Source organism: Equus przewalskii, chromosome 12 (assembly GCF_037783145.1).
Source record: "Equus przewalskii isolate Varuska chromosome 12, EquPr2, whole genome shotgun sequence".
NCBI lineage: Eukaryota > Metazoa > Chordata > Mammalia > Perissodactyla > Equidae > Equus > Equus przewalskii.
This window is the reverse complement of record NC_091842.1, coordinates 1,638,148-1,651,957: the sequence shown is the minus strand read 5'-3', so window position 1 is coordinate 1,651,957 and position 13,810 is coordinate 1,638,148. Positions and strand designations below refer to the sequence as shown.

General features: G+C 57.0%; 1 protein-coding gene and 1 non-coding gene across 18 annotated transcripts in view; one reads left to right on the top strand and one right to left on the bottom strand.

The window, feature by feature from the left end:
- The window catches only part of MAD1L1 (mitotic arrest deficient 1 like 1), a 415,963-nt gene that overhangs the window by 156,907 nt on the left and 245,246 nt on the right, over positions 1–13,810 (top strand). For all 17 annotated transcript variants that reach the window (XR_011524656.1, XM_070567315.1, XM_070567316.1 and 14 more), the window contains one exon: positions 4,772–4,916. Coding sequence is in view for 9 of the 17 variants with exons in the window: in XM_070567315.1 (XP_070423416.1) it covers positions 4,772–4,916 (145 nt within the window). In the remaining 8 variants the exon portion in view is untranslated. The remainder of the gene's footprint in view (positions 1–4,771; positions 4,917–13,810) is intronic.
- Positions 11,770–11,874, bottom strand: LOC139074975 (U6 spliceosomal RNA). Its single transcript, XR_011524992.1, has one exon. It is a non-coding gene; the product is annotated as a U6 spliceosomal RNA (small nuclear RNA).

The window sequence follows — 13,810 nt, the reverse complement described above, 5'->3', positions numbered from 1 at the left end:
GGGTCTTGCGGGGCCAGAGCCGGAATCAGCGCTGTCTCGAAGAAGGTCATTAAAACGTCTCCCGCCGCTTCAGAGTGTGCTGTGTCCTTTCATTGTTGCTTGGAGGCCGCTATTCTTGGGCCGGGAGCTTTCTGATGAAGATTCCATTAAGGGGACTGCAGTGGCCCATCGGAGTACAAAGATGGGTTCTCAAAGGCTCAGCCCTTGTTTCCGTCAGCAGATGCCAGCTCGAAAAGGCATTGATCGATAAACACGCCCGACTTCTCCTTTAAAAACTGAGAACTTCATTTTGAAGTCCCAAAGGTTCTCGGAAATGCCAGTGACCTCAGAGTTCAACTTAAGCATGGAACTCGAGGTTTAATTTTTTATGAGTTTTCTCTTCTTCACTTCACAAGAAAGGCTGAGTTTGAACGGAGAGAACGTCCCTGGCAGAGGGGTGCTGGTGTTGGGGATCAGGGCTCTGGGGTTTGGCAGGCCAGACGCTTCCGCGCTGCAGGGAGGTCCCTCCCGGGTGTGGGCAGAGCTGCAGACGTCCCTTTCTGGCCCCACATCAGTGCTTCCTCCCCCAGTGGCGTGCGAGGATCGAGGATCAGGGAGGCCACCTGTTGGCAGGTGGTTTGAAAATCTCATTTGGGGCAGTTTGACTGGATTCCGTGTGGAAGGCCAGCCCCTGCCTGTGCCGGACGGTCCAGTGACTCTCATTGCCCGAGGGCCTCGCTCTCTGTCCTCCCTCTGTCCTGCGGCGCTCCGGCCCCCTTCCCTGAGCGTGCCGCGTGCTGTTGCTCTGCTTCCCATGGGATTATGTATGAAACGTGAACCCCTCCTGGCTGCTGACCCCCATCTGCCAGCCCGCTGCTGCTTTCCTTGGTATTGAACGGACGTCCTGAGAAGGTGGCCGGTGCTGCCTTAGTTCTCCTCACTTTATCTTGCGCCCTTCCCAGTCTGCTCCTCATGCGCTTCCCTTCTGCACCTGTTCTGACCCCTCCATGCCCCTCCCAGGTGGCTCTGGGCCCTCGGAGAGCTTCTACCCTGTCGCCTGCTGTCGCCTCTGGAGGGCCGCTCTTCTCCCTGTGGTTTCTGAGGGTCCCCGAGTCAGAGGCCCCTCCTTGACGACCCGGCGTGTCCTTGCCTCTGGGTCCTTCCCGCCTCTTCCCCTGCACGTCCTCTCTCCAGGCAATCCAGTGGACCTCGATTTGCCTCCCGTCCCTCCTCTGCCCACTGTAGTTCCTGCTGTTTCTGTGGACAGCAGCCTCCCTTTCCCATGCTCGGCTTTCCTGCTGGTGTCCTGTGTCCTGTCCAGTGGGGATGCAGGGGAGATGTGGCAGGGCTGGCAGGAGGAAGGGGCGTGTTCCTTCCCTTTCCTGGAATGGGCCCGCTGGCGTCCTTTCGCTTCCCTGACTAGTGGCCGTCACTCCCAGCAGCAGCTGATGCCCGTTCGCAGTTTTCCTGGCGCTCAGGGCCCCAGCTCAGCAGGCTGGTGCTCTTCCGAAGCCTGGGTCTGACCCCGGCGGTGCCTCCCCAAAGGTCCAAGTTCCCGTTCTCTAAGTGTCTAGATTTAATGGTTGCACCCTCTTCCCTTGGTTCTCACAGCCCAAGGAGTGGAGGCTCCTTCCTGAAGTTGCTGCCTCCTTCATACCATAGGGGTCTCTTTCCTTCCCTTCCAGTTCCCTGCTACAGCTTTTTCCGGGTTAGCGGCACTTGGTGTCACCTGCCTTCTGTCATGTGCAGGTGTCTGTGCCTGAGATGCACACCCTGGGACGAGAGCCGTGTGGTTGGGCGTGTGCTGGTGGTGGATCCCTGCTATTTCTCCAGGGCCCGGGGAAGCTTGTCGCTGCGACTCCGTGGACGCTGAGTGAATGAATGAGTAGATCTGAGCGCTGATGGTCCTGAGCGAGGCTCTGCAGAGTCTTCAGCAGCACCGTCTCCTGGAATATGCTGAAGTCGGACTTTTAGGTCTAGCTCTGTCTGTTAAAAAATTGAGTACGTGAGAACTGTCAGGCCTCATGCCAGGCCATGGGGACGTGGGGTAATGCAGGGCTAACAGGCCTGAGGAGAGAGCTCGTCGTGTGGGCCCGGGCCGGCCGGGAGGCGCTCAGGCCGGGTCTGCAGTGGGGCTGCCCTCCCGGTGCTGACCCTGCTGGTGTGCGGCATCCTTCAGGGTCGAGTACCCTCCGGCTTCATTCCTTCCCGTCCTGATTGCATGCGAAGCATTTTGTCATCAGGAGAGACAGGTTTTCTTTCTAGCCGGGCATCAGAGCTTTGCCAACCTGGGCTCAACCCCAAAGCCCTGAGGGGCTCTGTCATCTTCCTGGGGCGCTGCCAGACACGACTGGCGCTGCATCCTGCAGGTGACGCATTGGTTTTTATGACATCTTAGGACTGGGCTGGGCACTCCCTGTCACCTCCTCCCAAGGGGCTGAGGCCCCCCAGCGTTTCAGGGACCTGCACAGGGAGCTGACAGCCAGCAGACTCAGATGCAGGTGTCCTGTGTAGGCCTGCCCCAGCTCTGCTGCCCTGGGCCCAGGTCCCTGGCGCCAGAGGGTACTCTCAGCTCTGCACGGGCGGGCGGCAGTCGCCCCTTCTGTGGTATACTTGACCTGCTTGTGGTGGGGAGGCCTGCAGTTTGACCCCACACAATATGAGTGCATCATGCTCCTGAAACTGTGGGGCTTGGGCTTTGTCAGCCACCCCCAAGGCTGTCCCCAACAAGTGTGTGCTCAGGACAGCTTCTCAGAGCAGCCCCTCCCCCCTGAGCCTAGTCACCTGAAAGATGGCGTTGGCCACATTCTCGCCTTTGCGTGCCTGAGCCGGGTAGGAGGGCCAGCCTCTGATTAAGCCACGGTGGTGGAACGGTGATTTGAAGCCCTCGCACATTTCCCCACCTGTACTCGAGGATTCTGGGGTCCATTTCACAGCCCTTGATTATTGGCCTATAAAGAGTTCCGAATTGAACTAGAACTGAAAATAACCTCTTAATATGTCTGTTTCAAATGAGTATTTGTACTTGTTTTTTATTTTATGCTTTTGGTTATGAAGCACCTAGAGGTGGCAGGTGCAGGTGGCCAGCTGTGCGGTTGGGTTAAGTATTAGTGTAAGACTGCCATGGCTCCATCAAGACAAAATGTGAGGCCCGTGAAATGAGAGCGTTGGCCTAGCTCTGGGGGGTCTGAGGCCTTGCTGTGGGCCGTCTCGGGTGGCCCAGAGAGGGGCTCTCTGCCGAGTCTCTTGTAAGGATCTGTTTTCAAACTATGCTTACCTGCTTAAAGAATTAGACTAAATTGTAATGAAAAACCTAGTACTCACTCAGACGTGAGACAGAACAAATGAGCATGTTGCAGGCCACTTGAGAGAAAGTGTGCTCTGCCATCCCTGTGAATTAAAGTTTCCTTGGAATCGTGTAATTAAAGCAAAAAGGAAATAATTGGATGGCAAGAAGGCTACCAGACTGCAGGTGTCATCCATAGCCACTCATCTGAAGTTGGACATTTTCAAAGCAGTGTCATTGTTCTCACTGATTGTCAACTCAGGTAAACTTTACAGTTGTCACCTTGTAACATAATCCTAGTAATGTCCTGTTTCTGTTTTTTTCTTTTGAGATTTTAAGACTTTCCTTTTGGCAGAGGTTTCCTCTACTTAAAGCAATAGCATGAACACCTAGTTCCCCACCCACAATTGATTATGTGCCCGGCCCCACACCCACCTGCAGGCTCGGCTGCTTTCCCAGGATGGCTTCCCCTTTGGTCCCTCTACAGAGATCCCTTCCTGGGAGTCATCCTGGTCATCGTCCCCTCATGCACGCACACGGGGGAGTCTACCTGTGGGCCTGGGGGGAGGCAACATTGGGGGTGCAGAGTCATGGGAGTCATGGGGTCTTCCCGCTTGTTTTGGGCCCTGGCTGCCATTTGCTGTGGTTCTTGGGCTGGCTTCCAAGGAATGTGTAGGGTCAAGCCAGGTGCAGAGGATAGCCCTGGGGCGGGACCATGAAGGACTGATGGCTTAGTGAGAGAAAGCGAGGCGAAGACCGAACTCTGAAGGCACTTGGCTGCTGTGCCAAGAAGTGGGGATGTCAGCGTGTGGGTGGTTGGGAGTGGGAGAGGCCTCTGCATCAGGGTCCCGTCCTTATCTGGGGTCTGAAAGCATGGCCAGGGGCCAGTTACTGCAACAGCAGTAATGCAGGTGGGAAAGGACGAGTGTGTGAACTGAGGTGGAGGCGCTGGGAGCGTGGAGGGGCAGGAGGTGCGTAAAGTGGAATGGAGAGGAAGCGTCAGCCCGCCGAGGGTCCGCGGGAGCAGGCCTGTCCCAGCCTGGCCCCTTGGGAGGAGCCCCGCAGGAGGCGTCTGGGCCCCGTGTTGGAGGTCTTGCCAGTGTTCGCCTTTGCACAGTGATTCTGGAGTGGCCCCCGCACCACGCTGCACATCTGCGGCGCTGCGATTCGGAGGGAAGTGCTGGCGCTGGTGATTGCGCTCATTCAGAAGTGCTGTCTCCCGAAGCGCCCCACCGCCGACAATTTTTCCCATTGTGTGTGGAGTGAGCATCCCCTCCCCCGCTGCCTGCCGTGTTCTGGGATCACCCTGGTGTCTATTTGAAATCCAGAAACTCCTGAAAGGCTTTAAGTAGCTATTCAGAAGTGAGGAAATGACAGTGAGCTGGCTGCACGTGCGGCTCTATTTTGGGACCTGAGTCAGAGTGTCGTCCTGGCCCTGGGGGCCCGTCGCTGGGGTGCTGTCCTGTGGCCAGGCCTCATTGCTCTGCCTTTCGCTTTTTCTTGCAGTGCCCGGGGGCTGGAGAAGGTCAGGCAGCAGCTCCAGGAGGAGGTGCGCCAGGTCAGCAGTCAGCTGCTGGAGGAGAGGAAGAGGCGGGAGACGCATGAGGCTCTGGCCCGGAGACTTCAGAAGCGGGTCCTGCTGCTGACCAAGGTACGGAGCGTGGCGGGGGTGGCCAGGCCGGTCCTGCTCGCAGAGGGCTTACCTTCCGGGTCAGTGGCTCCCAGTGCGGCCCCCATGTCCATTCTTAGTCTTTTCTCTCCAGGCCCCACGTTTGTCAAGATCCCTGCCAAACTCAGTTTGCTTCTTGGCCCCCGTGACTCACGCCCCACTTCTGGGTCAGCTGGCTTGTGGGCCGCCTGTGAGTCATGTCAGTTCAGTGGAGCGCGCCCTCCCCAGGAGGAGCATCCTGGCAGTTTAGTCAGTTGCGTGTTTATCCTGGATCACCGGGAGGGTTCTCAAATGCAAGAGCGAGTTCCCCCAACCCAGCTGTTTCCTGTTGGGACCATGGGGCCTTTCCAGACATCTCTCCAGCACTTCACTGTCCCCTCCTGGTTGGGGGGCAGAGCCTGCTGGCCTTCCCCGGTGACCTGGGCTATTGGTGTTGGCCCTGAGCCCCTGTGTCTCCCCCAGTGGGGTCAGCCCTCCCTTAGGCCCGGGGGACGGGGGCAGCCTTTCCTCCTCTGATGCCCATGAGCACAGGGTAAAGCGCAGTGGGTCTGTGGCCCAGGGTTTGTGATGAAAACCCGCAAATGCACTGGGTGGCATGTGCTCTCGTTCCTGGCCTCTTCTGTGGGGGCCTGATTCCCTCTAATTGTTCTGTGCCTGATGTCTGGCTCGATAAGCAGAGTTCACTGGAGCGTGAGTTAAGGGTTTTGTGTGAGAGAGCGTTCTTTAAAATGTTGCTTTGGAGGCTGAGATTTCCGATGTGGAAGGAAAGGACCAACATTGTCCCCAGATGCTCTCTAGGTGGGGGCGAGGGTGTCTGGCTTGCTGGCAGAGACTCCTCCGTCTGTCCTCAAGCCCGTGTTGCGGGGGCCGCCCCCAGCCTCGGGAAGATGGCCCACCTGGGAGTATCAGGCGTGGTGTCTGACGAACGCTCACCTGTTCTTGACCATTTGTGATGAAAATCTAGGCTCTTAGCTGCTGGGACCTCCTGGCTGTGAAGCTTTTATTCTTTGTTTATTCGTTTTTTGTGAGGAAGATGGGCCCTGAGCTAGCATCTGTGCCCATCTTCCTCTCTTTTGTGTGTGGGCCGCCGCTGCAGCATGGCTTGATGAGCGGTGTGTAGGTCTGCACCCAGGATCCGAACCCGTGAACCCTGGGCCGCTGAAGCAGAGCATGTGAACTTAACCACTGCACCACCAGGCCAGCCCCTATGAAACTTTTAAAAAACAAGTCATATTTCAGTTACTAAAACCCTGCCGTGTCACTCAGGGCCCTGGGTCCAGAGGCTTCCCAGGTCAGGCTTGGCCCAGCTCTCCTCACAGGCCCCAGGTGCTGCCTCTGAAGCCCTGGCTTTGCTGGTGTCCTGCAGGGGAGGCATCCCCAAAACGTCCTCACACTCTGCCACCCGGAGCTGTCAGCTGCCTTTCCCCAAAGCAGAGGGTGCCGTCCAGGTGCCTAGTTGGCTGTGGCCAGCTACATGGAGCCAGCCTGTTACGGCCTCACTCCTCCTTCCCTTCTTTCTCGAATGTACTGTGTGTCTGCCGGTGTCGGCTCTGCACGAGGGGCCAGGATGCAGGTGTGTGGTCACAGCCCCCAGGGAGCTTACAGTCTAAGGGGACGAGAGTGGCAAGCGCACACACTGGCCAGTCGTGAAGGAAGCACATGGAGCTCGTCACACGGCAGTTTCTGGAGTTGCTGGTGGCTCAGCTGAGACCTGCGGGTTCACTGTTGTGAAGGGGCGCGTGGAAAACCTGTCCTTGTGGTAGAGTGCCACGGCTAGCAGTGCCGCCAGGTCATGCCGGATATGTGGGAGCTGGAAGGAACACGATGACTTCAGTTTTGGGGGCCCGGCTTGCAGGTGGTTCAAGAACCGCAGGTGTGCCCACCCCGGGTCACAGGTGGGCGCAAGGATGGCTGAACAACAGAGGAGCTCAGGGAAGGGGTGAGCCGGGGCGAGGCTGTGTGCGGCTGGGGCAGTGGGGCGTCTGGACGTGCCATCCTGTGAGTGAGAGACACAGGGTGGGCAGGGGTCTCTGAGGGGGGAGCACCGAGCTTTCCTGGGGTGACCAGTGGGAGGGCTTTTCTCTGTGACCTCAGGAAAGTCGCTCAGTCTTTCTGGGTCTCCATTTTCCCGTTTGCAGAGCAAACAGCTCAGGCTAGATGACCACGGGGTGTCTTGTGAGCGTGCCGGCCGTGTCTGACGCTGAAGTGGCTTAGTGCCTCATCCTGGTGGGGTCTCGTGCAGACAGTCCCACGAGGTCCTGCGACAGCCAATGAAGGGGAGGACAGGGCAGAGGCTCTTCCAGGAAGGGAAGGTTGAGCTGTTGTGCACTCCAGCAGCCCCAGTTCTGGGTGTTCGTCTGAAGGACACGGGGCCACTGTGTTGAAGAGCTGTCTGCACCCCACCCTCACTGCAGTGCCATTCACAGTGTCCAAGACGTGGCAGTGACCTGTGTCCAGCGACGGGCGATGGACACAGGAGACGTGGTTCATACACACGATGGAATGTTACTCAGCCACAGAAAAGGAAATCCTGCCCTTTGTGATGACATGGATGGACCTTGGGGGCATTATGCTAAGTGAGATGAGACAGAAAGACAGATACTGCACGACCTCACTTAGATGTGGAGTCTAAAAACCTGACCTAGGAACAGAGCGGGCTGGTGGTCGCCAGAGCTGGGGCTGAGGGCTGGAGGAAATGGGGGAGGGCGGTCAAAAGGCATGAACTTCCGGTTTGTAAGATAAATTGAAGAAACAAGGAAAAGTACAAACCACACAAGGCTTGGTCCGACCCCTCCTCCTGAGAGGCTCTGGGTCGCCCTGTGCCACGGGGCCGCAGCTCCCCTGTCCCGGACCAGTCGTGTCCCCGGCCCGTGAGGAAGTTGTGCAGGCTGTAGGAGTCACCCTGAGAGGGAGGCTGATGACCTCATGGGCTGTTTACACGGTGCCCCCTTAGGAGGAAAGGAGGCTTCGGGAAGGTTTGTTGAGTGAGTCCAGGATTCGGCTGGTTCAGCAGGTTGAAAGCCACACTGGGAGAGGCTTTGTGGACTGATGGGATCTGATTTTGTCCTCTTCTAGGTCTTAGTAGTAGATGATGGGCCCCCCGTGGCCTGAGCCGTGGGACAGAATGGTGGCCCTTGGAGCTCTTGTGTGAGCAGCGGGCAGCCTCATCTGCTGCCTGCCTCAGTCGTGTGTGTGTGTGTATGTGTGTTGCTTAGAACGGCACCTGGGACACAGTGCTCTGCGTGTCCCATGTGGATGTGCACACGTACAGGGGCCTCATCTCCGCTCAAGTCCACTCCCTGTCTGTCTGGAAGGCGCCCCTTGTTCCTGACGTCTCCTCTGGCCCCAGGTGAAGCAGCCCCTTCTTTCTCCAGGCTCCTCTGGCACCTTGGCTGTGGGGTGCTGTGACAGACCGGGAGCCTGGGCTGAGCGAGCCTGGCGGGTGTTGTGGCCTGGGGCCGAGTGCAGGAGCTGTCATTGCTGCTGTTGGAGCAGGCTCACAGGCAGGCTCCGGGACTGCTTGTCCAGCCTCTTGGCCACTCAGGGAGCTCTCCCGGCTGCATTCGGAGGAGAGCCTGGGCTTTTGGGGCCTATGTCCCGTGCGAGGTTTGTCCTGGTTAACGTCCAGTTGGGGATGGCACCCCATCTGCTCTGTGGGGGTGGCAGTGGGGCCTCGTTTGGTTTCAAACGATTCTTCTTTTTTAGTAAACTTTATTTTTTAGATCACTTTTAGATTTACCTAAAAACTGTGAAGACAGTTCAGAGGGCCCCTGCACCCGGCAGCCCCATCCCCATGCTTCACGTCACGTGGCACATTTGTCACCATCTTGAACCAACACTGACACGTTCTCATGAACTGAGGTCCCCGCTTTCTTCATGCTCCTTGAGTTTCCCTAATGCCCCCCTCTTTTCCAGGACCCCGTGCGGGGTCCCAGAAGACTTCCAGTCCTTGGGTTCCTTCGGCCCCGGGGCTGTGACAGTCTCTCAGGCCTGCCTTGTGTCTGAGGCCCTGCAGTGTCGGGAGGGCTGCTCAGGGGTCTGTGGAAGGCCCCCTGCTGGATCTGACGCCCCTCTCGGGATTACCGGGTTCTGGGCTGGGGAGGAGAACCCCAGAGGTCCGGTGTCCTTCGCATCACGTCGTATCAAGGCCACACCGTCGAGGTGACTCGATCGCCTGGCTGAGGAGTGCGCCGGGTCTCCCCCGTCGGCTCCCATCTGCCCCGTCCGCACTGTGCCCTCTGGAAGGAGGTCACCCTGCACGTCCCCCCCCTCTGGCTGGGGGCTGCTCCCCTCCTGGAGGGCGGAGTGGCTGCCGTCTGGAACTCTCTGTACAGGAGACTCATCTCTCCCGCCCATTTATTTATTTAGCCACTTAGTGATGTTAGGATGGACTCGTGGATGCTTCTGTTGTGCTCTGGCTCGTAATCCAGTTCGACGTCATCTTGTAGCTTTGGCCTCTGGGAGCTCTTTCAGTTGGCTCTTGTGTCCCTCTGATGCATCCCATCAGTGCCTTCTGTTTTCTGAGCACTTGCTTCCTCTCTGGCGCTAGAAGGTGGTCCAGGCTCACCCTGTGTCCTCCTGCCCAGTCCTAGAGCCAGCCCTCGCCCCAGGGTCCCAGCTTCCTCTCACTGGAGGTGGTGTTAGAATCCACGACCCCTGGGCCCTGGGTGTGCTTGTTGCTACCGGGGTGGTATCGCCTTTGGGCTCCCGCAGCCGACAGAGCCCAGAAACCTGTGTGTGTGTGTGTGTGCGTACTAACTCGTGTGTATGCTAACTCGTGTGTATATACTTAATCTATAAACATTTCTACACCTAGCCCCCTGGCTCTCTAGTGACTGAACACACGTCCACACTGACATCTCCACCTCTGATCCCCACCATGTGATCGTCCAGCCCCCTCCCCTTGCTGACCTGACCTCCCGCCCCATGGTGAAGGCCTGGCTCCCGCTGTCCACCATCCACCTTCCTTGCTGTTCCGCCCAGCTCACCGTGCGGCAGTGTGAGGAGTGTTAACACCAGATGATAACTTTTTGTTTTGAAATAATTATAGATCAAAGGAAGTTGCAGAGACAGGGCAGAGGGTTCTCCTGTTTCCCGCAGTGTCCCCAGTGGTTCCATTTTACATAATTGTGGCATGGTAACCTGGTGTTGGCACAATGTGTGTGTGGGTCTGTGTCACGTTATCCCTTGAGTAGATTCTTGTGACCGCTGCTGCAGTCAAGCTGAGGATGATCTCCTGTGTCCCCCTCAGTCACACCACCCCTTTCCTTCATCGGCCCGATGAGGGGAACCGTAATCTGCTTTCCTGCCTAAAATCCTATTGTTTCCAGGTGTTATATAAACGGAAGCAGACCGTCTGTGGCTTTTTGGGACTGGCTTCTCCACTCCGCTGAATGCCCCAGTGCCCCAGATCATTGCGTGTGCCAGCTCTCGTCCCTCTTTATTGCGAGCAGTATCCCATGGCGTGGCTGTGCCACAGTTGGGCTAATTGTGCACCAACTGGAGGACATTTTCCCTGTTTCCAGCGTTTGCTATTGCAAATAAAGCTGCTCCTAGAGTGGTGCACGGGTTTTGTGTGGTCATGGGTTTTTATTTCTCTGGGATAAATGCCCAAGAGTGCAGTTGCTGGCTCTCAGGCAATGGCTTTTGGAGCTGGATTGCTGGAGTCCTGCATCAGCGGGGGCCCCTTGATTGTTGGGGAGAAGATCCCAGGAAGTCTGGGGGACTGTTTTGCTTGCCCCGTTCGACTCTGCCTGGAGACAAGCTCCTCCTCGTTGGGCCGAGGTGTGGTGGTCGGATGGAGCGGCGGGGCCTGAGGCTCCAGTTCGCTGGGGCGCGCAGGGTTGAGATGCTGTGGTGGACGGTTCTTCCTTAGGCCTCACGTGGACCGTGTACTGTGCTGCTGTGGTGGCCCCACGCCGTGGCAGCTGGGAGCAGCACGAGCGCGCTAACTCCTGGTTCTGCAGGTTGGGGTCCTGGGCTAGGCCGCCTGCCCCCTGGGCACCAGCTCCCACAGGACCCTGTCGGCAGCTCAGCCCCTGCCGGGCGCCGGTCCCGAGGCTCCCTGGGAAAGTTTGCCTCCAAGCTCGTTTGTGTCGTTGTGGAATTCGGTTCCTGTTGTTGTGGGACCGAGGGCCCTGTTCTTGCTGGCTGTCCTTGCTCCTGGAATCTGCCCGTGTTCTTTCTCATGCTTTCTGTGTGGCCCCTCCAGCAGTGCTGGGTGCAGAACCCTCTCACGCTTCAAAGCTCTCCACCTTCTCTGTGCTCCATCTCTCTGGCTGCGATGGAGAAAGTTCTCTGCTTTTAAAGGCTCATATAATTCGATTGGCCTACCCAGACAGTCCCGGATAACCTTATTTTAAGGTGCATAAGCTTAATTTCATCTGCAAAAATCCCCTTTGTCTTGTCAGGTAACCTGATCAGGTTACTGGCCCACCATATGTGTGGTCGAGGATGGGCAATGGTGTAGATGTCAAGATCTGAAAACTCGATGCCTGCAAGAGCCAGGCAGACTGCACATATGTGGGATGGGCCCGCCCGCTGCAGGGCTGGGCGTGCGCCGTCCGAATCAGGCTGCCCATCTCGGCTCGGCCACTGTGGTCCCAGAGGAATCTTCTGAGTTTGAGAGAAGTCGGCAGTTTGGATATTTAAATGAAGTGTTTCCATTTACAAATCGTCTTGTGGGTCAAACAGTGTTCTTTTTTGTTTTGGAGGTGGCAGTAGTTTAGTTTTACTTAAGTGTAGTGCTCAGAAAAACAATTAGTCTACAGAGTTCAAGGTCGTCCTTCTATTTACAATGAGTAAGCGCCTTTCAGAAGATTTGGCCCTTGACTATCAACAGGTAGAGCACGTCAGGAGTTTGCGTGTCATCCTCACGCAGGGCTGTGCTCATCTTCTCTGTGTCGTTCCGGTTTGAGTGTATGTGCTACCGCACAAGCACCAGACCTAGTGTCGTTGGGGGCTGGAGTGGGCCTGCAGCCCGTGGGCCGTGCCCCCTGCTCTGTTCTCCTGAGATGATGGGGTGCTGCGGATGTTCCCCGTCGGAGCCCCTGTCACATCGGGGAAGGCTCCCACGGGGGGCTGGTGGTGTGGCTTCCACCTGTGGAGTCTGCGCCTCGTTGCCCAGACTGTGTCTCTTGGCGTTTGTGAACGTTTTACTTGGCTTCATTCTTGGGGATTTTCTGTCCTTGAAGTCCACTGCCCGGGGCTCCCGAGGCAGGAAATTTCCACTCTTCGCTCCCCCGGCTCAGCAGGTTGGAAGCGGATGGCGCTTTCTGGCCTAATTCAGTCCTCACCCTGACCACGGTGCTTGCGGCCGCCGTGTTGAGGGAGGGAGAACGTAGGGATTGATTGCCCGGCACTACTGGTTATTTATCCTGACCATCGTTCGCAGCCCTGTGTGGGTCGATACCAGCCGCCTGTGCAGCGCCCGGGTCTGGCACACGGGGATGCATCTGGCCAGTGGCGTGGTGAAGCTGTTCACCAGGCGGCCTGTGGAGGGGCGCGGTGAATTTCGGGGTGGGTAGCGCCCGGTGCACATCCACCGCTGCCGCCCACCCTCTCAGGAACCCTGTGAGCTCGGCCACGCCGCTTGCTCGTGGTTGAAGGGTGCTTCCTCCTCAGGCGCCTCCAGGGTGGCATCTGTCAGGCCTCGAGGATGTTCTGCTTTCTGGTCTGTCGTGCTGGGCAGAGACCCCAGCCCGTCTCTCTGTGGCAGAGTGTGGCCAGTGCACTGCCGCTGCCCTCTGCTGCAGCCTGGGCCAGGCCCGCGGCAGCCCCGCTGATGGGGCTCTGGTGCCTGTATCCCATCAGGATCCTGTGGTGTGCTTGACATTTCAGTGTACAGTGCTTGGAATGTGTGAGTTCATTTTGAGACCTTATTAAGCGGCTCCAGTCTAAGGGTTTAATTGTTACTGATAGCTAAGAGCATAATTACCTTGGTAAAATACCATGACTATTTTAAGCAATTGAAAATTGGCTTCCAGAACTGGGTGAACACAAACCATTTTCCTATTTGAAATGAGCTATTTCCAGTGTGCCCCTAATATTCCACAATATGCTTACAGAGTCTTATTTATAGAACCTAAGCAGTGAAAGCTAACTTTTAACACGAAGAAAGTTTTTAAAATATAAGTAAAAGCTTCCCCTCCCCTCTTTTCTGCACCCTCCCTCCCCTGAAATTCCAGAGTGGAGCCATCTTTGGAGAAGGACACAGGTTATTGGTGTCCTATCTACCCCGAGGTCAGAGCGGATGTTTTTGTGGTGATGACGGCCCCCCTTGATGGGTCCCTGAGTGGGGAGGTGAGAGATGGCACGCGCCGGAGTGTCAGAAGAAGATCTGGATTCTGAATTCTGGGAACATGCCGGATCTGCACTGGCACCTCTGTTGCCAGGAGCCGATTAACCCAAGGCCCCTTCTCTGGAGAGTGGGGGAGTCCCAGTTGTCATTCCCGTCCCCCTGGCTTTGTGGCTTGCTAGGAGGATCAGATGTCCTCATACCCCTGAGGTATCCTTGTAGATCAGAAAGCCCTTCACCAACACAAGTGGTTGTCCTCCAGTTTGAAGACCTCTGCTGTGGGATGTTCACGGGCGGCAAGCCCTGCTGGCTTTTCGCCTCATTCCCAGGTGAGCTGGGAAAGGACAAGATGGCTGGGATTCCGACGTTGCTTCCACTCTTGGAGACGATGCAGGGACATGGGAAGACTGGCGACTTCATCTGCAACACACAGTTGAGATGAATTCAGATCTCAGAGGAGAGCTGGAGAGCAGATAGAGACCTGTCAGCGGAGATGGCTGCTGCTACTTAAGGAGCAATCAGATCCTTGGCACGAGGCGAGCTTTTGGGAAATGGAGGCGGAAGTACAGGGGGTCTCTCA